Source organism: Clytia hemisphaerica, unplaced genomic scaffold (assembly GCF_902728285.1).
Source record: "Clytia hemisphaerica strain Z4C2 unplaced genomic scaffold, Clytia hemisphaerica genome assembly, whole genome shotgun sequence".
Classification (NCBI taxonomy): Eukaryota; Metazoa; Cnidaria; class Hydrozoa; order Leptothecata; family Clytiidae; genus Clytia; species Clytia hemisphaerica.
In genome coordinates, this window is record NW_027103245.1 from 19,933 (window position 1) to 43,153 (window position 23,221).

The 23,221-nt window shown below is 35.6% G+C and overlaps 1 protein-coding gene across 2 annotated transcripts; it reads right to left on the reverse strand.

Annotated features, from left to right (window-relative positions):
* Positions 1 to 511: 511 nt before the first annotated feature.
* On the reverse strand, positions 512 to 23,145 carry LOC136809851 (BLOC-3 complex member HPS4-like). Of its 2 annotated transcripts, none has more exons than XM_067066445.1 (13): positions 23,105 to 23,145; positions 15,702 to 15,813; positions 15,432 to 15,578; positions 14,359 to 14,469; positions 13,542 to 13,676; positions 13,341 to 13,435; positions 13,077 to 13,146; positions 12,216 to 12,240; positions 11,799 to 12,127; positions 11,392 to 11,511; positions 11,162 to 11,236; positions 10,651 to 10,714; positions 512 to 649 (listed from the first exon to the last, which is right to left on the reverse strand). In XM_067066445.1, the coding sequence occupies exons 2-13, from the start codon at positions 15,798 to 15,800 to the stop codon at positions 537 to 539; spliced, it is 1,383 nt and encodes a 460-aa protein (XP_066922546.1). In that variant the 5' UTR covers positions 15,801 to 15,813; positions 23,105 to 23,145; the 3' UTR covers positions 512 to 536. The 2 variants fall into 2 exon arrangements, with proteins under 2 accessions (XP_066922546.1, XP_066922612.1); XM_067066511.1 differs by having other exon boundaries at positions 15,428 to 15,578; positions 23,105 to 23,125.
* Between the last annotated feature and the right edge of the window lie 76 nt (positions 23,146 to 23,221).

Consider the following 23,221-nt stretch of genomic DNA (forward strand, 5'->3'; position numbering starts at 1 on the left):
AAGACGAGACGAGACGAGCCAATCGATTTTCGAAGTTTCAAGAAAAGGTTGGTTAGTTCGAAAATGACCACCAAAAAATTAAGAATAATGCTAAGAATATCACTATCATGGAATTTTGCAATTATAAATTGCTAATTACCCCCAAGTAAGGCTCACTCCATTCACAGAAATGCAATTTTATGCTTGAGACGTGTGTACTATACATGTTGAATCTAGTCTGAATTAGGATCCTAACCTAAGAATGCTGTAAGAATATTTTAGGATGATTTTCCCAAAAAAGTTAAGAATATCCATGATGAAATGGATTTACACCATTCTTATAAAAAAGCGTGTAAATTGGAGCGTAATTTCACTGAGGACGATGTTTTGGCCAATTTTTCAAGTGGTAAGGGGTTCCAAGTGGGTTCTAATGAAAAATGTAAAAAGTTATGCGGATGTTTGTTTTATTTTTTTGTAGACGGATATCGTAAACGTTTAGATTTTCTGCTAAACTCCGCCAATTGTGATTGAGGCCGTTGAGGAGATAACAAAGAAGGTTACCTTAAGGTGATGCTTCGTAAGGAAGAAGATTGTTGAAATTGATGATGAATACACCGCACTCCATCAATGGTGTTATAATCACGAACTTTCACTGGTTCACCCATATTACCTGTCAAGAAAAGAAATTTTCACAGCATTATAAGGGAGGGGTCATAAAGTATCTAATAGAGGGGGTGGAGGATATTCCCAAAAATTTCGTGGGTTCGCATCCCCACCCTCGACATGTTCAAAAAAATTTCGACCCCCCCCCCTAGACAAGCCAAACATTTTTCGCACCCCTCCCCCTAAGGAGAATCTTAAACCACCCCTCCCCTCCCCAATCACTGCCTTGTTCGTAGCTCGGATGAAAACTGCCGAAATGTGAAATTGTTTTCTTGCTACGGTGCTTCATGATTTTTGTGTGTTCTTTTCAGGAAATTTTATTGCAACCATGGTTTGCGCCGACGGGGAGAAAATTTTGACTTTTTGACCCTCTCATTTAGCTAAAACCACTCTGTTTTGAACTGACATTCCTGAAAATGTAAGTTCTCAAAAGCCTATAATAAAAGGTCAGATTTAAAAAATGAAACTATAGTGACGGGACAATAGCCCCTCCTCTGTCCTTCCAGTCCTGTTGGTGCAGACCCTGTGAAGTTCTTGAAATAACGAATGGGAAATATGGGAACAAATTTTAGTAGATACTTTATGACCGCTCTCTAATACACAGGCTTCTGCTCATCCTCTAGCGAAAAGAGTTTCTTAGATTAGGAATATAATATAGGAAAATGATAAAATCATAATCAAAAACGCAGACAAAGGAGGAGCTGTCGTCATCCAAGATGCAAAGAAATATGAGGGTGAAGCCTTACGACATCTTCAAGACAGGAAGTTCTATAAAGAAATGAAAGAAGATACAATCCAAAACGCAGAGAAGATCAAAGAATAGGTCTTGCAAAAGCTTGAAGATAGCGGAGATATCGAAAAGAAGATGACCGATAAACTCGCACCGATAGAACCGAGAACACCAGTTTTCTACATACGCCCAAAAATTCACAAAAAAAGTAATCCTGGAAGACCAATAGTCTCCTCATCTAGTTGCCATACTGAAAAGATTTCAGCGTATGTAGATCGCACTATAAAACCGATTGCGACTAATCTTCCGTCTTATATCAAAGACACAAACGATTTCATCCGTTGTATTAATGAGAAGCATAGGGTACCAATAGGATCACTCTTAGTAACCATGGATGCCTCGAGTTTATATACAAACATAGATAACAATGAGGGTTTGGAAATTCTGAAAAACCAAATGGATAATCACTATCACAAAGAACATGTACCATCAACGAAAGTGGAGCTAATGGAAAGTATTCTAACCCTCAATAATTTTGTATTTCGAGACAAGTTCTACACTCAACAGAAAGGGACAGCAATGGGAAACAGAGCAGCACCTAACTATGCGAATGTTTACATGGGAGATTTTGAAAAGAAACATATCTATGAAGACCAAGCAATGGCAGATATCATCTTTTATCGACCTCAACGATTTTCTACAACACATAAACGAAGTACACGAGCACATCAAGTTCACTCGCGAATTTTCGTCGAAATCCATTCATTTCTTGGACACTACCGTGACCATAGATGAATATGGTTTTCTCAAAACAAATTTATACTATAAAGAAGTAGACACACACAGTTTTCTCGATCAAAAGAGCTGTCAACCAAATCACACCAAAAAATCAATACCATACAGCCAATTCACCAGAATCAAAAGGATTTGTTCTGAAAATGAAACTTTCATGGAGAGAGCAAAGGAACACAAAGCTTTCTTTAAAGCGAGTGGCTATAGTGACAAAGAGCTTGATAGAGTAATTGAAAAAGTGAACCAAACCGAAAAAACTACTTCAATAGAAATCATCGCACCCCTTATCACGTGTTACAACCCAAGAACGATTGACTTCAAGGAAATCATGAACAAACATTGGAATAATCACCCAGACAACTGAAAAAGGAAGGAAGTACCTAAAAGAACAACCAAGTATCCTTTACAGAAGACCCAACAATTTGAGAGATACATTAGTACGATCAAAGCTCAAAAATCCTGAAAATTACAATACGAAACGATGTAGTCCATGCTGTAAAAAACGTTGTGTAAACTGCAGTAAGATAAAGGACACACAAACATTCAAGTCGAACGAAACAGGTAGGACTTTCAAGGTATTACACAACGTAAATTGTAAGTCTGATCGGGTGATATATCTCTGAATTGTAAAAATTATCGAAAACAGTACGTAGGAAAAAGCAAAACACCTTTCAATGAAAGATTGAATAACCATAGGTCGCACGTCAAAAAGAAGTACTTGTCGTATATGGTAACAAAGCACTACACAGACGAATCCATCTCCTATAGTTTTGAAGAACACGCAGAATTTACCATCATAGAACGAATGCGTTTCGCGACGGACCCAGCACCACACTCAATGAAGAGTGAAATCTTACGCTGCAACGTCGTGAAATATTTTGGCAAAACAAACTAGAAACATGCCAAACAGGTTAAACAAAAGAGAAGGATAAAGATCATTATATGCCACCCATCGAGTACATTTTTTACCAAGGCCCATGAACATGTTAAATGTGGTTTCATGAAATATAACATCTAAAAACATAAATACTTTGTCTCAAATCAATTGTCTTCACATCACAACACTATAGAGGTCTTCGATTCAGACTAAATACACTGTGAAACAACGTGTTTACCGCACTGGCTCAACTTAAATATCTTTTGCATCACTTCTTGGGTTAAGTATATGTAATCACATGATAACGAGAATAATTGCACGAGTGATTTTTTTGTTATTAATTTTCGTATCCGAAAGGACGAGGAAAATTCGAAAAAAAAATCACGAGTGCAACTTTCGAATTGTACGAGTTATTATGTGATTACGAGCTAATCGCAAAATGGGTTTCGCTACTTTTCCCCGGTAGGAAAGTAAATTACACTGAAAGTTTTATATTTATAGTTTTATGTTTTCTTTTATTTTTGTTATAGATTTTCTTTCTCACAAAATGAATTTCGAACGCAATTAAAACGTTCGAAGTAAAAAAAAATGTTAAAAAACATTAAAATCAATTTTGTAAACGACTCCAGTCTATGTAAACGTAAGTCAATGTAAATTGGCGCGGCATCGAAGAGTGTGATTAACGATTAATTGCTCTCTACAAGATCCAATTAAGGATTAATTGCTCTCTTTGAAAGGGCGCCAAATAAGAAAGAATAACTCATCGTGCGATTAATGGTAAAATCATAATTAAATATTAAATTACTAAATTTAGATTTTAGCCTATCCCTCGATTTGGCGCTATAAGTCGTACCAACAGTAAACAAGCAACATGCTGAATGGACCTACCTGATGACGAGAATCTGATAAAAATAGAACAAATAGCAAGAGAGTAAAAAAGTGTAGTGAGCAGCTTGAATAGATTACCGTGAATATCACAGCTCAAATTAAAATCGACCTGTGAAGTAAAGTCGTATGACTTATAGTCCTAGATAGAAAGTCCAGAAAACCCCATTTTTTAGGGATTTTTTGGCCCAAGTTTGCCCAAAAAATTATTTTTCGAAAATCGGGCTTCATCAGATTTTAAATATTACCATTTTACATCAAAATAAGTGCAAAAATATAAATCCAATCGCGAGAAATGCTCTTTTTCTCTAAAAATGACATAAGGGAATTTCACCAAATAAGAATATCCGATTTTTACTCTCTTGCTATTTGTTGATATTCTCTCTATCTTGATGCAAAAAACTCAGAAAAAACTAAAGAAGCAATTTCACGCAAAGTCCAAACAACCCCATTTTTAGGGACTTTTTGGCCCAAATTTGCTTAACCCTTTCCGTGCCGATGTCGGCATATGCCGATGATGGTTTGAAATGAAAAAAATGAATTGTTAAAAACTTTTCTATGTTGAAAAATAACTATTCTACAATGTTTAACTCAAAATTATAATCCTTGGCTGATACTTCATATATTATTCAGAAAATGAAGTGAAAATCGCTACTTTTTTCCCATGTCAGCATATAGGTCGAGGGTGTAAAAAATGCCACGGCAGTTAAAGGGTTAAAACAATTATTTTTTTGAAAACAATTATTTTGGGAAATACTATTTTGCATTATTGTGTAAAAAATCAGAAAAAACTAATGAGCCAATCCTGAGAAAAGCTGGTAACGCACGAACGCACGAACGGACGAACATCAGTTAATTTAAAGGACCTTTCTTTGTACAATGTAGTTTGTACAATAAAGGACCTCCGGGGTAGGTCCGAAAATTGACAAGATTAAGTATGGAAAGTCCTAATCTGTTCTTTTTTTAGGAGCAGAATTAAGACAATTTAGGCTTTATTGGTGTAGAGGGCAAGCCTAGGATACGTAGCATTTTTTGTACGACGCAACCGTATTTGATTAGTTCGAAAGTAGATAAGATTTTGGGATTTGCTTGAGAATAAAATTTACATGTTTTTATTATAGTTTCAAAAAATTTCGATGGGGTTTTAGAATATATTTTATTGACTTGTTGTTTTCTTATAATTTTTGAAAACGAAAGTGAAAAAATTCAAGCAAGATGATGACATCCTCTAGTCTACTTCACTGGACTTTTTTTAATCAAAATCATCATTGTTTTGTGTATTTATAGGGTTAGGAGTTTTGCTAGCCAGTACCTTCCCACTAAACCAAAATGTTTATTAAAACAAACGGTTTCGTCTAACAGGCTAGAGTTTTGCCTATAACGTCAGTTTTTTGGCAATAAAAACTTTTGCCAGGCCTAATTTGCGGAAAATTTAAAATTGCAAAAATTTGAAAACAAATTGGTCTATTGGTCATTGATTTCTGTTCGTTTTTTTTTCTAAAAAGGGATTGGATCTAGTGGCATATATTTGCTACCACCTCAAGCAAAGCCAAAAAATGGAGTCTGCCAAATTACGCCGGGCCATTTATCAGCGCCATTCAGTCTATCAAAAAGCTTTAAGTGCTTTAAGCTATACAGACAAAGAATGGTAAAAAAATCTTCTATAAAAAATGTTGAAAAATTGCCTTATTTTAATCTAGAAAATAAAAAATTTACTTATAAAAATGGAATCGATAAAAACGTAATTGCATATAAAATTATTCTTTCGGGTATAATAGACGATATCAGCTTTCCGAATTCTCCCCAAATGATTGCCCATGATGCATTGCGCAAAAAAATTCACGGACAATATTGACTTACTGAATTTTTTGCGCAATGCATCATGTGTAATCATTCGGGGAGAATTTCGTTAAGCCGATATCGTCTATTATTCAAGTAATGCCATTCCTAAAAAGTTGTAATTATTTTGTTTCTAGCTGATTGTTAAGTGACGGTCCCATGGTAGCTATAAACAAAGCTTCTAGAAACTTCGTTGAATTAAACGGAATGATCGATACCAACGGATTAAACATGAAATTCTAGGCAAAAAGTATACTACTACTTGTACTCGAACTAATAAAGGAATACAGACTTTCGAAGTTTAAAATTTGTCAGTTAGAGTGCGATTGACGTCAAATTTTGTCTAAAACGTAACATATTTTACAGTACTTAAAGCTTTAAGGTTGGGAACGCGAGAAGTTTTTTTTGTGTTGGTGCAATGCAACATGCTTAATCCCACCAACCTGAAACGCGCTCCTGTTTCTCAACCCCATTTTTCTTTCTACCAATAAATGTGAAATCGACGACACTTTTAATCACATTTGTTTGTGGCCGGGTAGCTCAGTCGGTAGAGCATTCGCCTTACAATCTAAGGGTTGTGGGTTCGATCCCCGGTCACCGCCAACTCAGCGGATGAGTAGCGTAGATTGGGTAATCTGATCTAGGCGGTAAGTTACTGGGAGCTGAGAGTAAGTTACTGGGAGCTGAGAGTAAGTGTGGCGCTCCACCTCAGCATTCGATCTCCCAGGTCTAGCGCAAAAAGAAAAGGGGATAGACTCCTTTAATCCCGGCTCCGCCGATAGTCATCAGATGAATATACTTACTACTTACTTGTGTGTTCTCTCACTTTTGTCCCAGGGACAAAATCAGCGTGTCTTTTGGGTATTTCCCTCACTTTTTGTCCCATGAAACAAAAAAAAAACCATAGGACACGCACTTTTTTCGTGTGTTGGTGGGATGGTTGCGTTGCACCATCGCGAAAAAAATTCTCGTGTCCCCAAGCCTTTAAATTGGCCATATCTTTTTATGTGTTTGAGCATTTAACTTGTTTTAGTATATTTTTTTCTCAGAATTTCCTTCTACTCCCCTTCTACTAAATGTCCTTCAAACGAGGAAAACTTTTCATAAGGAGAGGCGTTTATTTTCCCATTCGCTTTATCCTTGGTTGTGAATTATTTACACTCCCTTCTTTTAAACGCCCCCCTCGAATAAACTCCCATCTGAAAACCAAAAAGTTTAATAAAATCCTGTTGCGTTTATTCGAAGCAATACGGTAATCATTTTCGTTAAATTTGACTTTGAAGATCGTCAAATTTCTAATAATTTTACGGGTTAGGAGTTTTGCCAACCACGTCAGTTTTTCTTGCCATAAAAACTTTTGCCAGGCCTTATTCGCCCCCCTCTCAAAAAATTTCAAAATCATGTCTACTTTCGAACCAATCACATGATTGAGACCGACGAAAGATGCTATGGATCATAGGGGTTTGCCCCTGGACTTTATACCTTATTTTTATTGATTTGACTATGTTCTTAGTTATAATAAAATAAACTTTCTTATAAAATAGTTTTTACGAAAAACGAGCATTTTCGTACTCAAGGGAGGGCGTAGAGGGATTCTACAATTACGGTATACAATGATAATAGTAAATAAAAGCCGCTGTGGACGAATTTTTTTTCGAAATGATCCACTTTTATTGAGCTTCAAATTAAAATCATATTTGACAAATTTTTAATACAATTTCATTCAATTTTCTTAATTAGATGAGTAAGACTCCAATCCCAGGACTGGTAACTAAATTGCCAACATCTTTTAGTGAAAATACCCATAAGATGATGCTTAATTGTCCTGTAAAGAATTATCTCAAAACATTAACGTTGAAATTAATAGCCACTCGTTGAATGGTCTTTTGTTCCGAATGATCAGCGATCATTGCATTCTTTCGCTGCAAGTTAGATGGTGAGATGGACCTATTGCTTCTCGAATATTCAAATATTTCAATACAAGTGCGCACGAACCATCGCTTCAGCTTTCGATTCCCGTAAATCAATAAAGTACCGTTTAAAAAGCTGTTCAAAAACATAGGAAGATTTGTCCAAGTGGTGAGATAGAATGTGATGGGCCCAGCGGAACAATGTCCTAGAAGTTTCATTGCGTTGTAGAAATGACAGCCGATTGAAGGGAGGTGACACACCATAAAAGACGCACATAAAAGCAGGCTAATGCGGGAAAATGTTCGGTCGTAGCTTGGTGTCGGAGATACAGCATTGTTGAAGGAGACGCGCGTGTTTGCAGCTGTACGGCGCACACTCCGCATCACCAGAATGTAAACAATACACACTGCCATGAATAAGAAAGTTTTCAAAACACCAAGACACAGTAGCGATGTCGCAATTCTAGCACGGGTTTTAAAAAGATTAGAAAAGTCTGTGATACCGATGAGAAACGCAACCACGATCGCGCTCAACATAACTAGCGACACCGATCTATTGGTCGCATATATTCTATGTAAGGGTGCTTTTAATATGGCAAAACAACGGTCGAAGGCGATCAAAAACACCGTCAACATAGACAACGTGGTTGGAAAAACTCCGAAAAACCGAAGAGTTGCATTCAGTTTTGACTTTTTCAGGAGGTTCGGTTGAGCATATACCACACAATGTAATGGTAATGTGATGGTGCCGACAACCATATCAGTGAGCACCAGTAAAATCAAGAACCTCGTGGATTGTCTTCTCCAAATACGACGTTTCTTCATACCAACGAGAGCAATGCAATTGGTGCTTATCACCAACAATGCAACTACAGCAAGAGTGATGGCCGCAATTAAATTGTGAGGCTGACTTGCGCTCACGAGATATCTTTTGAAGATGTCTACGTCAACTTCAAAACAACCAAGACTTCTCTTGTTATTTACATTCATAACTGATTTTTTTCCTTTTTTGAGAAAAGAAAATGATGAAAAAAGTTATACAGCGCCCTGGTAAGTTCTTTTCTTCTGGTGATTGTCCTCAAATACAAGATAAATTATTCACATCTAAAACATCATCGAAAAACAAGCGTATTAAAGAAGTAGTCTTCAAAAAAGTGAAGAAAAGTGAAAAATACTAAAGGTTGGTTCATTGAAAAGAAACTATTTTGAAAACTTTGGATTCTTTTTGCTTAAAAAAATGATGAAGAGAGATATTGAGCAGGAGGCCGATTCTTTAAAGAAATTCGCTTACTTAGAAAAACAGAAAAGTGATTCGCACGGTGCCCTGTTTGAGTGAACTGTGAGAAAAAAAAAATTGTAATTGAATATGTTTCAAGTTCAGCGTGAGAAACGAGAATGTATCATGTAGTGTAAACGACCAGTGAAAATGCTTCCGTTAGTTTCAAGAGAAATGTTTGTGCTCTTCAAAATACATTTCTTTTGTTTCTTAAGCAGACGAGGCACATCATGAAATGTGATTGAACATGAGACGTCAAATGTTACATGACATTCGAGCCAACAAAAACAAACCTTTTTCTCCTTAAAGAAAACTAAATGCTAAAGCTTTGATAAGAACTGCGATGTCACAACGAAACCTTTGAACTAGCAAGCTGCAACAAAAAAGTTCGAACAGGAAATCATTCATTGACAAGAAAGTGTTTCATTTGACAAAGGAAATCATCATATCAAAAACAATGAAACCTCAGGTTAATCGATCTTTTTAATTGAGGTTTTCAAATTAACCTCATCAATAAAACGCCACTGTAATTGCGAGATTGAATATACAGACGTTTCCTTTAATTTCATGAAAAGCGTGAATAACCCGCAATGGTTTAAAATTTATGTTAATTTTTTTTTGGCACATACACGTTTTTTATAAGGAACTTTAACTTGGCTCCGAGCTTAAAGTTCCTTAATTTTCCAGAGAATTTAAGCCTTAAAGTCCCTTATCGAGTTTCTTATTTCCTTGACTGCTAAGATTGGATTTGCCAAGTATATAACTAATGTATAAGTATAACAATGGACTACAGTAAAGAAGACGTTTATTTAATGTTGTTCCGTCAATATTTTGTCAATATATTTAGGCTTTTGTAAATGCGAGCAAGCTTAAGTTTATCTCTCTTTTCCCAACCTCGATCCCTGCGTATTATCAGCTTTTTGATTATTACTGATAGCGCTAGATAATTCTCTGGCGTCAATCAGTAACGTAAATAAAGCCTGGAATACACGGGGACGAGGTTGCTCTTTTCCTTAACTTGTTTTCTTATTTTCAGTCTCAGCAGTTCCTTAATAACAATTCCTTCGGACCATTTTCAAGTTCCTTATAAACGTGTTCCTTATAAAAAACAAGTGAAATCCTAGTCAGGAAAAATGTCTTCCGTTCATAATAGTTGTGGCAAAGTAAGAAATCAAAACATAAATCAGCCGATTTGTTTTTCGCCAAAATCAAGAATTCGTGAAAGTTTTTTTACCTCTTTACCCTCTTCAAAGAAAGTAACAAATGATGCCTTGTGAAATAGCGTCTTTAAAAACAAAAAGATTGATTACATGAAATGACCTTGGCAGAATAAAAGGTGAGTGGTGTGTATTTTGGCACGTCAGCAATGACATGAAGGAATGTGTTGGCATGCAATCTCGATCAAACATTATTATGTTATATTACATGCCATAATGCAAAGAAACGAGCATTTAAAAACCGACTGACAGATTATCCCTTCACAATGGTCGACAACCGGCAACTTGTTATAACATCCCAAGAATTATACCCCCTCTATTCAAAAACATTGTCAAACATAAACACACGCAAAGAACCTCCTCTCCTCCACACCCTCTGCGAAGTGGCCCCAATAAATATTTCAAAAATCAGCTGTTTTTCGAAGAACAAACTTCTTTTTTGTCGTAACAAACAAGAAAAATTGGCATATATCACTGCTTACTTTTTACTGTGTGCTTTAGTTTGTCATATTGTACGTAATTGATCCGCTCCAAATCCACGCCATCCTTGAAAAGAAGTTATGGAAGAATGTCAGTAAAACAATTAAAAACAAATAATTTTCACTAAACTCAATCCCGCATGCATAGCAAAGACCAAAAAGATTCGACTCAGACTTGAGATATCTCATTTTTCAAAATATGTCTCCTCCCCCATAACTCACCTCATTGTATTGTCAATCAAATTTCTGATCCAAGGAGGGGTTAAAATCCTCTCGACTACTTTTCAAATTTGAGATACCGCTGGAAGAATCCAGTCACGTCAAAGGGTAAAGGGACCCTGTTGACTTTTACATTCAAGATGCGAGATCTAGAGGATGGCCAAAAATAAATCTTTCCTTATAAACAGGTAAGTTCTAATATAAACTGCTAGCGCCCTTAGCTAAAATCTAAAGGCATTAGATCCTACATCAGTGCGAGATCCTAAAGCGACAAACCTGCGAAAGATCGACCTACCTTTTCGGATTCATTTGAAACAAGTGATTTGACTTGTGCTTCCAGATCGCCCAACTGAGGCAGTAACATTCCCCACTGAAACAGATTACATAATTAAATTAATTAAATCAAAAATTTAAAACCAAAAATTAAAAATAGATTTGCTACCGATATTTTATTACTTGGGGCCGCATTTAGAAATCTTATTTACAAGTGTTTCAACAATACATTATGAGCATGCAAAAATATACCAAGGATTTGATTTTCTTTTCAGAATACTTCTTCTTTTGTTCCATGAATAGGACCAATAGCGTACTGGAATGTCCTTGGACGTAGATGTGGATTTCTCTCATACCATCTTTCCAAATATCCTAAGAATAAAGGGAAGAGCGGGTTGGATTCTTTTCAACACCCTCTGCATCCATCTTTAATCCGATTTTCATAATGCCATACTCAACTGAAATACTTCCTCAGTTCCTCCAATTAGATTCCCATCTTTTCATATCCACCTTAATCCACCTTACAACACATTGTTTTCGTATTGCCGACACTTTACTAGACATTTCAATATCCTATTAATTTTCAATCAGTTTCACGGAAAAATGACTTCATCGAATTTCTTGTTGTACCCATCTCCAAAAATAAGACATTACTTTACCTCCGTTGGAGCATTTTGTGATGTTTGCTGTTCCTCTGTCTCATGAGTGCTTTGTATACTTTCCATGCTATCGTTCAAACTGTTCGAATCAAAACTATGTTCTGAAAGCAACGATTCTCTTGAATTTAACGACTGGAGAGATTCACTGGACGTATTCTTGTTGCTGAAGGCTAAGGGTAATTTGGTGATCCTTTTACGCGAAGTGACTTGCAACTGTTCCTCGGTGTTTCGTTTATAAGGCGAAGTGTTTGCGGAGTGCACCAATGATTCATATTGTTTCTTTGTCACAAACACTTTGTAAAAGTTGACGCCGTACGGACATTCGAATCCTGATGAAGGTAAAATGTGAAGCATTATTACGTGTCGAAACCATTCTTTGATTGTAACGTTTTCAAAAATTATGAAATTATACCTTACCTGGATTAAATCTTTCAGCTGGTAACTAAAAACAAACAAGAAGAAAATTTAACTTCACGATGAAGAAAGCAAGTAAAAAGAATTGTCTTAAAGTGAATGAATGGTCAAAAGAAATGACACAAATAATCCAACAACTGCCTTGAGGAAACTAATTTTTTTAAATAATTAAAAATCTGTCACATGGTACATTTTAATAAGAAATGTCTCATCTTAGCCATGGGGAGTAGTTGGGCAAAAAAGCTTACAGAGACTTGCCGTTTATCAGAGGGTACCCCAGGGCCCTCTTTCAGCCATCATAGCCCCACACTGGGTCGGATTGGAGTACCACTTAGGATCGCTTAAGAAGGTAAAAAAGTTAGCATGAAAATACAGCCGTTGCGAGTAAATTGTGAAAATTGAGAAATGGAAATTAAAGGCATAACAACAGCGAGTGTCTGCGCAAAGGGTGCAAAACGGACAACGGACGGCAAACTTTAACTTTACCTCGCAGACTAAAAACATTTGAGAGCCCAGTCCCTAGTAGGGTTCCTTTTTCAAACCTCAACTGCACACTCCATCGGTTGGCAAGGAAAGTATCCCTACCCCGGCATTTCGGTCCATAATATCAAAAGCAAATATCAATGAACAACCTGGGTCAGTCAGCTGTAGTTTTGACATTATTTTATCCAAGTTCTCCGGTGATAAACTTATTTTGTTGAGAAAACTTAATAACCTTATTTAGAAAATAAAAAAAAATCCTGGCGAGGGCCACTTGTGACCGCAGGAGTGTCTATAGACCAAAGAGTTATGTTGACAAAATATAAAAATCAAGACAAAAAGCACTCAAACTTATAGATTTAATAACAATTATAAAACTCTTACATTCTTTTGGCCAGGTTTGATCAACGTCAAATTGAAGAGAATTTCGTGTGATATCTGTGTTGAAACAAGCCTGAAATGCAACAACCTCTGCAGTGTGATGACGAGATATTACCTGCAGATATACAATTTTTTAAGAACAAAAGAGTTTAGTGACTTTTTCACCGCCTGTGTACTCAAAAAGAAAACTACAGTATAACATCCTCAGGTGGCAAATACGTTACATTAGTTTTTCTTTCAAAATATGAAAGGAATATTGCTGTGTACCTTTCCTCTGAGAAGAGAGCGCCACACAAAACATTCTGACGTCTTTGACAGCTCTCTAAAATTTCATTGACTTTCATTAGAATGACGTAGCTTACCTAAAATGATGAATAGATAAAGCACAGAGAATTAATAGAACAGAAAACTGGATAAATTAATAAATTCAACTAAAAGTTTACAAGTACGTTTAGAATAAAGGAATACCTTATTCAGTTCTACAGATGGAATAGGTGAAAATATCGAATTCCAGCTTGAATTGTAATTCTTAGCGTGGGGCAAGTAACATTGACAAATCTTTGCCAATTCTTTTCTAAAGTTATTTGAATCATCACCACATGCCTAAAAATAACAAACTAGAACCATAAGATCGACAAGACATTTACTGAAATAGTTCAAGCCTTTGGCAATAGGGAGGCATTTAAGCTATCCTTTACTCGTGATCCATTTCAAGAGGCAGTGAGATGGAAGAGTGAGTGGTAAAGGCTTCATTTATTGAATGGTAGAAGATGTTACAGGCGGTGGTATTCATGATGATTACATATTACTTTCTGATAGCAGATAGCCATAATGAAAAAAAACTTTTCCTTATAAAAAGTAAATCATGTCTTTAATTTTCGACACGCTTCTTTTCATACGTGGTCAAAATTAAGCTGTTTAAAAGATTTACAAAATGATTTAAGGGAGGAAAAAAATTTTGGGTTTTGGTTAGTGAAAAATCACTATTTTGTAATAAAAGTAATAATCACTTTCGTTGAGTTGTTGGTTCATGACAGAGAGTAGTTCTTTGCCAACAGAAAATATTAAAAAATACCGCTTGAGCCACAGAACAGCTGTTTTCTGTCTAATCATTTAAGTAAAGAAAGATATTTTACACAGAATTCGATATAAAGTTTAACTCTTGAACAAGATTAAACAATCATGTGATCAACGATAGTGAAATTGATGAAGTTACTTTTTCACTATGAAATGTAGCACTATAAAAATGACGTGTGGAAATTGCAATATTGAACAGCATTCTTACATTTTTAACGTGATCAAACGATCTGTGATAAAAGTTGAATATTTCAATGAAGTTCTGCAACTGAATTTTGAGCACATGGTCCGACATATCACATCTTGAGCATCCTAGAAACTTGAAAATTAACATATTCTTAAAGTAATCTTATATTTTAATAGCACAAAAAGGAGACTGAGAATATTAAAAATCTGATAGTACCAGCTAAAAGATCATGAAATTCTGATGAAAATTGAGGTATAAAACATGCCTTGAAAATATTCCTATCAAAAGTTATGAAGGTTGAAAGTTTTGCGAAGACGTCATCGTAAGCCTTTCCGGGCAAAACTAAAAAAAGCTCGCAATTTCAGAACAAATCGACCAAACTTGATGTTTTATACATGAATCACGTCAAAATTTGTCATTTTCTTGTTAAGCCCCCCCCTCTAATCTCAAAATAAACAAGTGCAATGAATTTGAAATTTTGAACGGCGAAAGATATGGATGATTTAAGATGACATGATAAAAGAGTCCAATGAACATTTGGTATTTCGCAGACCTGTCTGTCCACCCCCTGCCACAACTCAGATTCTTTTGAAGTTTTTTGAAGTTTTTTTGAGAAATCTTTGCCATGGTAGATATCGACCATCTAAGACAAGGTTCACGAAATGTTATTTTTTACAAACAAGTCTATTTTACCTGAAATGCTCACTTTCGGCATAACCACTTGACTGATTTTCCTAAAACTTTGGCTAGAAGCTTTTATTATCAATAACCTAAATCTTTTCAAAATTTCAAATACCACCATTTTCCACTCCTTAGATACAGTAACCTAGAGCTGACTCACACTTCCGAAATTTCATGTCAATTGAATTAATTATTTCAGAATTTATCATAAAATTTTTATCATTGCCAATGTGCTTGAAGGGTTAATACAGTTAGAATAAAAATATTTAAAAAGATTTTTCCAACTTTAAAGAAAAACATTCCATGAAAACACAGTATAAATGCAAAACTGTGCTTTTTAAAGTTCTGAAACCAAATTTATTGATGATGAGTACAAAAACTTGTTAAGACAAGAAGTTTCAATATATACCTACAATCAAGTAAGAGTTGATTTTTTTGACAGAGAATTTCATCTTTTCAAGCCTTAAAATGGATGGGATGTTTCCTGCCAGATCATTGCTGAAGACAACAATTCCAACTAATTGGCCAACTAAAAGCACAAATTCCTCCTCCTGTGCTACCTTTAGAAAAAAAGAATGTAGGATGAAATTAATCGCCTTTGTGAAGAACCGTCCAAGTGAAGAATAATTTGCAGACGAATCCACTAAATTTTTGTATGTACTGTACAATTGAAAATATCTTACAAATTTAGGTTGATGAAAAAGAAGGGATTCTTCAATGGTGTCATATTCTGTTTGCATTGCTTCAGAATCATAGATGAAAAAGAGCTCCTCTGTTATCATCTTGCTATTTTCTCTGGAATGAAATAATCAGGATAAAAACCATATAATATATAAACCAAAGGGAATGTGATTCTTTTCAAAAGTATGAATTCTTGTAAAGCCGTCTTAGAGTTAGTCTTTCAGTTATGGCTTTTTGTAATCGGTATGAAACTCCCTTTATAATTGCATGATCTGTATACTCTCACACGTTCAGACTGATTAACTTCTGATTATTTTTTTTCTCAATTTTTGACACCCTTGGAATCATTTCAATTTTTTATTATTATTTTTCGGCTTTGTCAAAGCTTCATAAACTTTGATGGGGCTATAGAATATATTCCATTGTTTGCATTCAAACAATGGAATGTTTGCATTCAAGTACGTTCAAATGATTCGGTTTTCGATTGTTTTTACTGACACCGTCTGAATCATCGACTGCTATTGTAAGATTTTTTTTTTCTAAATATTATTTTTAGTAAGGATAGCTTTAAAACTCTAAAAGAGCATCTAGCAACATGAAAGCCAGAATATGGTTCTTCAATGGAAATCAAAACTATAAAGTGCACATTCACAAATATTTTAATTTGTCAAATGTAACAAAATCAATAACGCCACTGTCATCAAATGACCACTACCACCAGGGCCCTGTATAACACTTGCACTCTCCCTCACAGGTGAAAAAACTTTTTCAAACATATTTTCTCAAGCAAAGAGTTGGTTACGTCTTTCTTTAATGAAGTTGTAAGTTTTACCGTAAGTTGGTCTAATGCAGACATCCCTAGCTTCTAATTTTGACACCCTTCCTTAGAGATAGGAATAATATAAAGGTCGGAATTGCTGATGGGAACTATCTTTTTTTGCTTAGCGACCAGGGAGGAAAAAATATTTTGTCTTTCAATGGTACTTTACTCATCTTTTCAATATTCACAAAAATTTCTAATATCACCAAAGAATTAAGTTTTTGGGGATGTACGAGGTTTCTGATTTCCAAAATACTGAAGAATTTTACCGCAATTTACGAAATCCCAAAAATTATTTTCTCATTTCCGATACTATTTTTTCTCTGTCTTCTCATTTATTGATTTTGTGAGATATTGTATCCTTCTTGAATAAATTTATTTTCAAACTCCTACCACCCAAGGCAATAAACCTTTTTGACGTTAAATTCAAATAGATAGTTCGAGGTCTCAATTCATAAAAAGGGATATCTTTCTATTCCCTTTGGAACTTATTTCCTTGATTTTTGCTAAGCTGGCTAAAAGATAACCACTGGATCACTACACTGGAGACAGAAGACATCTCAGAGACAGGAACGACCATGCTGATGCACCGGACAGTCCGGTGTGTTTGTCCAGTGCCAAAAAGTATCCCTCAGCCACACCGAAAACCTTTTGTCCAGTTTTAGTTCCAAAGTTAATTTTTCGCAATTCTGGACACTGGACAAAGTTGGTTGAAAAAATAATGCGCACCGGACACATTGGACTCAAGTTTGGTGTTGAGATTGTCCGGTGTTAAAAGTATCCTCATCCAACACCAGACTTTGTGTGTCCTGGTGTGTCTGGTGGTAAGAAAAAGTCCAGTGCGTCGGCAGCTGGTCATAAGCAGTATAGACTTAAACTCTTATATCAAGATTACGGGATTTTTCGAGTGCAAGCCGATTTTACTTTTGTTTTCAGTGTTTGAAAAGGATTTTCGAAAAAATTTGACGTGTCATTGGCTTAGGGGTCACCTAAAATATTTGGCAACCAGGGGTTACCTAAATCTTAGGGGTCACCTGAATTCTTAGGGGGCACCTAAAACCTGCTGCCAAGCCATGTTTCATTTTTTTATTAAAAGCCAACATCTTAGCAACATGGTGCTTGCCCATAGTTACAGGGGTTTGTGGAAAAATAATAAACATAGAAAAACTTTCAATCCCCCATTTCAATTAAAGCAATAAAAAATGAAACTATTCCATGTTTCACTTTTTTGCACCAATTCTTCAAAATGAGAATATATATTTAGATTTCAAGTTCTTCATTCATTCAATGATGTTTTACAGCACTTTGTTGACAATCTACCTCTCACATCAAATTTCTGCTTTTTTCAAAGAATTGAAGATGAGAAATGGTCTGCACGGATTGAAACAAATAAAAGAAGTGTTATGAAGGGTGAGATTTTACAGCCACACGCGGGGCAAGGCATCGAAAAGCCATGGGTGCCAAAAAGAAGGGCTCCTATTGGTGGAAATTAAATAATTAGTCTGCAAAGGAGCGCAACGAAGCAATCAGTAGAAGAGACCACTTTTGTTTTTGTTGCAGATTTGGATATCGCTATCATCAAGGCAAAAGGTCAATCTCAAAATTAGTGTCTGAGGAAACAAAGAATTTTTCTGTTTTGCTAACTTTAAATTTTGAGATTGACCCTTTTTCATGTAGATGGGATCCCCCTCACTATGAAAAAAGGGCCAAGCTCCAAGCTGAGATTGGACCTTTTGCCTTGATGGCAGCGATATAAACTTCTCACAGGGATTTGTCAATGTGTTGTGTCAACTTGGTCAGCATTGTATTGATGCAAAGATAAAAGGGATAAGACTAGCCTAGTTTAAGTCTGAACTGGTGTGGTTAGTGTAAACCGCAGGTTACAGGTCACAGGTTACAGGTAATAGCTTACAGATCACAGGTTACAGGTCATACAAATTAAAGACCGGCAAACTGTAACGCACTCGTAACATACAACTTATAACATAAGTTCCTGAAAATATTATATGTAATGGAAATGTAAATGTATCAAAATATGACTTAAACGACAAATCATCAACCCCAAATATTGACAACAAATGACACTTAAATTATGTAAATAATGACATTATCTCAAAGTCCACCAATGAACATTAAAATATATTTCATGCATAATAGGATGCTGAGGCTGCAAGTGGATATAGATTGACAGGTTTTGAAAACAATAAATACTACAAGAGAGGGATATTAAAATATTATAAATATAAAAATTATTGAAACATTTATAAAATATAATCCTGTTGACGCTATTTTCATCAATTCTCATGGCTCGCCCCCCCCCCGCCTGAGCAGGGGGAGCTACACCTCAAATTTGCCATATAAGAGGTGGGAGCTGTTAGTTTTTCCTGGACAGGTGGGGGGAGCACTATCTTGGGGTGGACCTGCATAATTTTATGTAACTCTGGGGCTAAATAACACTTCCTAAATATTTTTCTTTACTGTTTTTAATTTCTCTAAAAAACCTTTATGTCTTCATGCGAAGTGTGATCTGATGCTTAGAAGTGCACACACATGTAAAAAGAGCTTTGGAAATCCTTGCAGGGTTCCCAGCGGTCAGGTTCACAGGGAAAACCTGGAAAACCTGGAAAAAGGACTGCTTTTAGAAAAAGTCAGGGAAAACCTGGAAAAGTCAGGGAATTTTTTTCCAGAATGCCTTGAATTTGATGATTTTTAGCCAATCTAGGAATCTCCTCTTTTCATAATTTTTCTTGTCGGACCCAACCATGGTGGGTCCTCCAAATAATCATGATAATTGTCAGGGGAAAAGGTTGGATTTTTAACCAAAAGTCAGGGAAAATCATTCTTTGAAACTGCCTCTTGGCACTATTTCAGAGGGCAATTTTAAGAACTCAAGGGTGCATAAGTTGTATAATGTTAAGTTACTACTAGTTTACTTTACTGTTTATTTACTTGTGTTTTCATTGACTAAATGGTAAAAATTCACATTGAAAAAAAATTATTCATCAAAAATTTTTCCCCTATTATACTGGGACCTAAAATTTTATCAGGCTTGGGGGACCTTGTTCTTAGGGGGGACCTAAATTTACCGGGAGGGGGGGGCCTAGAACCCCAGTCGGAGCCATGATTCTTGTTATCATACCCAAGGTGATGCAGGAGATAAAATGAGATATAACATAGTGATTGTGAAATAGCTATTTTCCTGTTAGGGGGTAGTTTTAAAGCAAAAGGGTAAGATCAATGTTTTTTGATACATTCTTTGTATACAGTATAACATACGTATCATGCATATAACATTGAAAACATAAATTTTATTACATGCGTGATACAGGTGTAATATATAATACAAGTATTACAGGTCTGTGTTACGGCATAAAACGCGAAAGCACATAGTAAGCACGTGGATAGATTTTTAGCTTTAAAATAGTTCTAGCTCAATAAAAATACCTTTGGAATTATATTTTTGACATTAACAACTGTTTTTCTCAAACATTTTCTTTGCATGTTTTAAAATAATTGAAGCTGTAACCTGTAACCTGTGACCTGTGACCTGTAACCTGCGGTTTGCACTAATCAAGACTGGTGGTAGGTAGAACAGGATTCAGTCAGAGCTATAATATACCGTAAGTTGGTCTAATATCGACATCCCTCATCTAATTCCAACACCCTTCTTCAGAGACAGATTATTGATTATTCCAATCAACGCAAGAATTCAAACATATGAATTTAGTTACTTCCCCTCAACCATCAGCCTGTGGAATGAATTACCCGTGAATCTCATATCTGAGTTAAATTATGATTCTTTTTGTAAAGGTGTTAATGAGCAATTACCCTACAGTTAGTCACACTAGCGTCCCGCCGAAATACGTATCATCAAAGATTTATTACGCACGGAGCGAGCGTAAGCGAGCGGAGTGCGACTCTTTTGGCAAACGCATGCGCGTAAGCAAAATTTACAAAATTTCAATGATATATGCGGGCCCTAAAAATGGAAATTCAGTTTTTTTTCACGATTTTTTTCGTCTAGCCGCTATTCCAACATGTTTAGCCTCTGGAATGGTTCAACTTTGAAAATTTTGTGAAAATTAGCGTTTTTAAGAGAAGTCGTTGCAGTGTCAATCTTTCGCAAATTTAAAAACCCACTTTCCCTGGAAAAAATTGACGTTTTTTGGTTTTTTGGGACCCTTGGGGCATAAGGTACCTGTTGACCGCAAAAATTTCAAAATTCGCGAATTGACCGTTGACAACATTAGGGGTAAAGGGACCCACTGACGTCACGGGTTTGGGAAAAACTTCAAAATGCGATATCTCTAGTTTGAAGAAGAGTTGAGAGGTCGTTGACCCCTCATTAGATCGAGAACTTTATGGGGAATGAGATGGGAAGGTTTATAAGGCTTGAGTAGGACTTCAAAATTTGGCTGAATTTTTAGCCATTTTCAGTTGATGACGTCATCAAAACAAAAAAATGCGATATCTCGAGATTGTAAAGGAGTTGGGAGGTCGTTGACCCCTCATTCTATCGGGAATTTTATGGTGAATGAGATTGAAGAGTTTATAACGCTTGAGCACGATTTTCAAATTTGGCTGAATCTTTAGCCATTTTCAGTTGATGACGTCATCAAAACAAAAAAATGCGATAACTCGAGATTGGAAAGGAGTTTGGAAATGGCTAACCCCTCTTTGGATCGGAAAATTTATCGAGAATGCAATGAGAGAAGAGGGGTGTTATGAGGCCTTAGGACGACTTTAAATAAAAATTGGTTAACATTTGGGTAAGCAGCGTGAGGAAATCAAAACAAAACAGCCGAAAAGAACTGAACTCTCGGAATAAATAATGGAAAAACGTAAAAAAAAAAACTATTTTTTGATGAGCTCTTACTCCATTCTTTCCAAAAAGTGAGTGAAATTAAATCTGATGAAATATATAGAAATTATAAAAAACTACTCGACAACCACGTGACACGACCCATAGCAAATAAATTCAGCTATCGGCACTTCGTTCGTGAAAACCAAACAGTTTTTTTACGTTTTTTTATCAATGCATGCATAAAAACTTGAAATTCTTTAATACTTGTCAAGAATATTTTCCATAACAAAACGAGGGAATTTCAATGTCTTTGATTAAACCAGGTAACGAGGGGCTTTTGTAAAAAGTCTCTTGTGTCTCTCCCAATCCTCCACAAAACTGTGTCTTTGACTTTTCAGCATCAATTCTTCAACAATCAACACTTTACTTTGAAAATTCGACACGTTTACAGCTTGACGATAGTTGAAAGTTGAGAAGTTCGCCCCAATTAGTTTTTGTTGCAAAAATGTTGTTTCAGCAGACCATTCATAGCTTAAACCAGTATGCATTTTCTCATCTATGCATCAAAAGAAAAACATCGAAAAGTGTTATCAATCTGATAGGGGTCTGATAGAGAAATGCAATAATGAAAAATTTCTTTTCAATCGAAAAAATACAATACATCTTCTTTTTCTGTGTATACTGTAATGTATAATAATTTCACATCTCTGAAAAAGCTGCTGCAATTATTTTGAAGCTTCTGGATCGACAAAATCTTTCTTTATTTTGATGTGCATAATTTCGGCGGGAACTTCGGTCGAATGTTTTTGTTCGAATTAAAAATTCGAATCTAGCAAGATTTTCGAACAAAAACATTCGAAATTAAAGAGGCCCGGAAGTTATTTTCCATTTTTTATAACTTTGGAATTTTTGCTTCCTTTAGCTTTCCGAGTTATTATTGATTTTCTAACTCGGAAAATTGTGCTTCCTTTAACTATCCGAGTTATTTTTATTTTTTGAACTCGGGAATTTTGGCTTCCTTTAATAACTTTCTGTAAATAGATTAAATCTATTAAATTTTACGTTTAATAAAAAGGCTCGCCTCGCTCGTAAAATATTTCTCGTATTGCACTCAAAGTCATGCGATAACTATTACTTATTGAGTCTTCATTGGATTTGGTAATCATCGATAGAATATATCGGATCATCAATTAGAAATCGATTTCATTTCAGTAATGTTAAAAATTTATTACCCTTTCGGTGACGACATTCAGGGCCAAAATGACGTCCTCGTCACAAGATTCACAGTATTTTGAGTTTTGATCCGTTTAGTTTCAAGTTGTAATTTTTAGATTTATGGAATTCTGGATTTTCGGAATTTCTTTGGGGTTTGGGATTTCGGAAAAAGAGTACGATATTCTTTTGAGCAGCGGATTGCATTGATAGTCTTCACCTCTTCTTACATAACTAGTGTGGGTTGAGACGTCTATAGAATCATTTCGCTTTGCGAACACGAGACTCGTTCACCGTGCGTAATCCCTTTTACGATTGATGCTGTGAAAGTGCTACATTGTTTACTTGCAAGCAAAAAAATATGTCACTTCTAAAGGGGTTCATGCAAAAATAACCCAGTGTGCGTGCTTGAAATTGCTTGAAAATATAGGTAGAGGGATCACCCCTAATATGGCTAATAGAATCAAGATTAATTGTCTTGAAGATTTCGATATAAACTTCTCTCAGTCAGGGATTACTTGTTATTACTGGATACTCCCAAGCAAGGCCAGATCAGAATTACTACCTACCTCTAATCTGATATCCAAAAAAGGCGAAAAACAGGCATCGAAATTAAAATGTCAACTTACCAGATTTTCACTTTCAGTTTCGATTTCATGTTCAAGAACTCAGGCTGCGACTGGCTG

Coding starts and splice junctions, on each gene's coding strand:
- LOC136809851 (XM_067066445.1), bottom strand. CDS start 15,800: ATGATAACAGAGGAGCTCTTTTTCATCTATGATTCTGAAGCAATGCAA. Junction 13,147..13,340: donor GCTCTCTTCTCAGAGGAAAG/GTACACAGCAAT, acceptor GTTGCATTTCAG/GCTTGTTTCAACACAGATAT. Junction 11,512..11,798: donor CACAAAATGCTCCAACGGAG/GTAAAGTAATGT, acceptor CTTTATTCTTAG/GATATTTGGAAAGATGGTAT.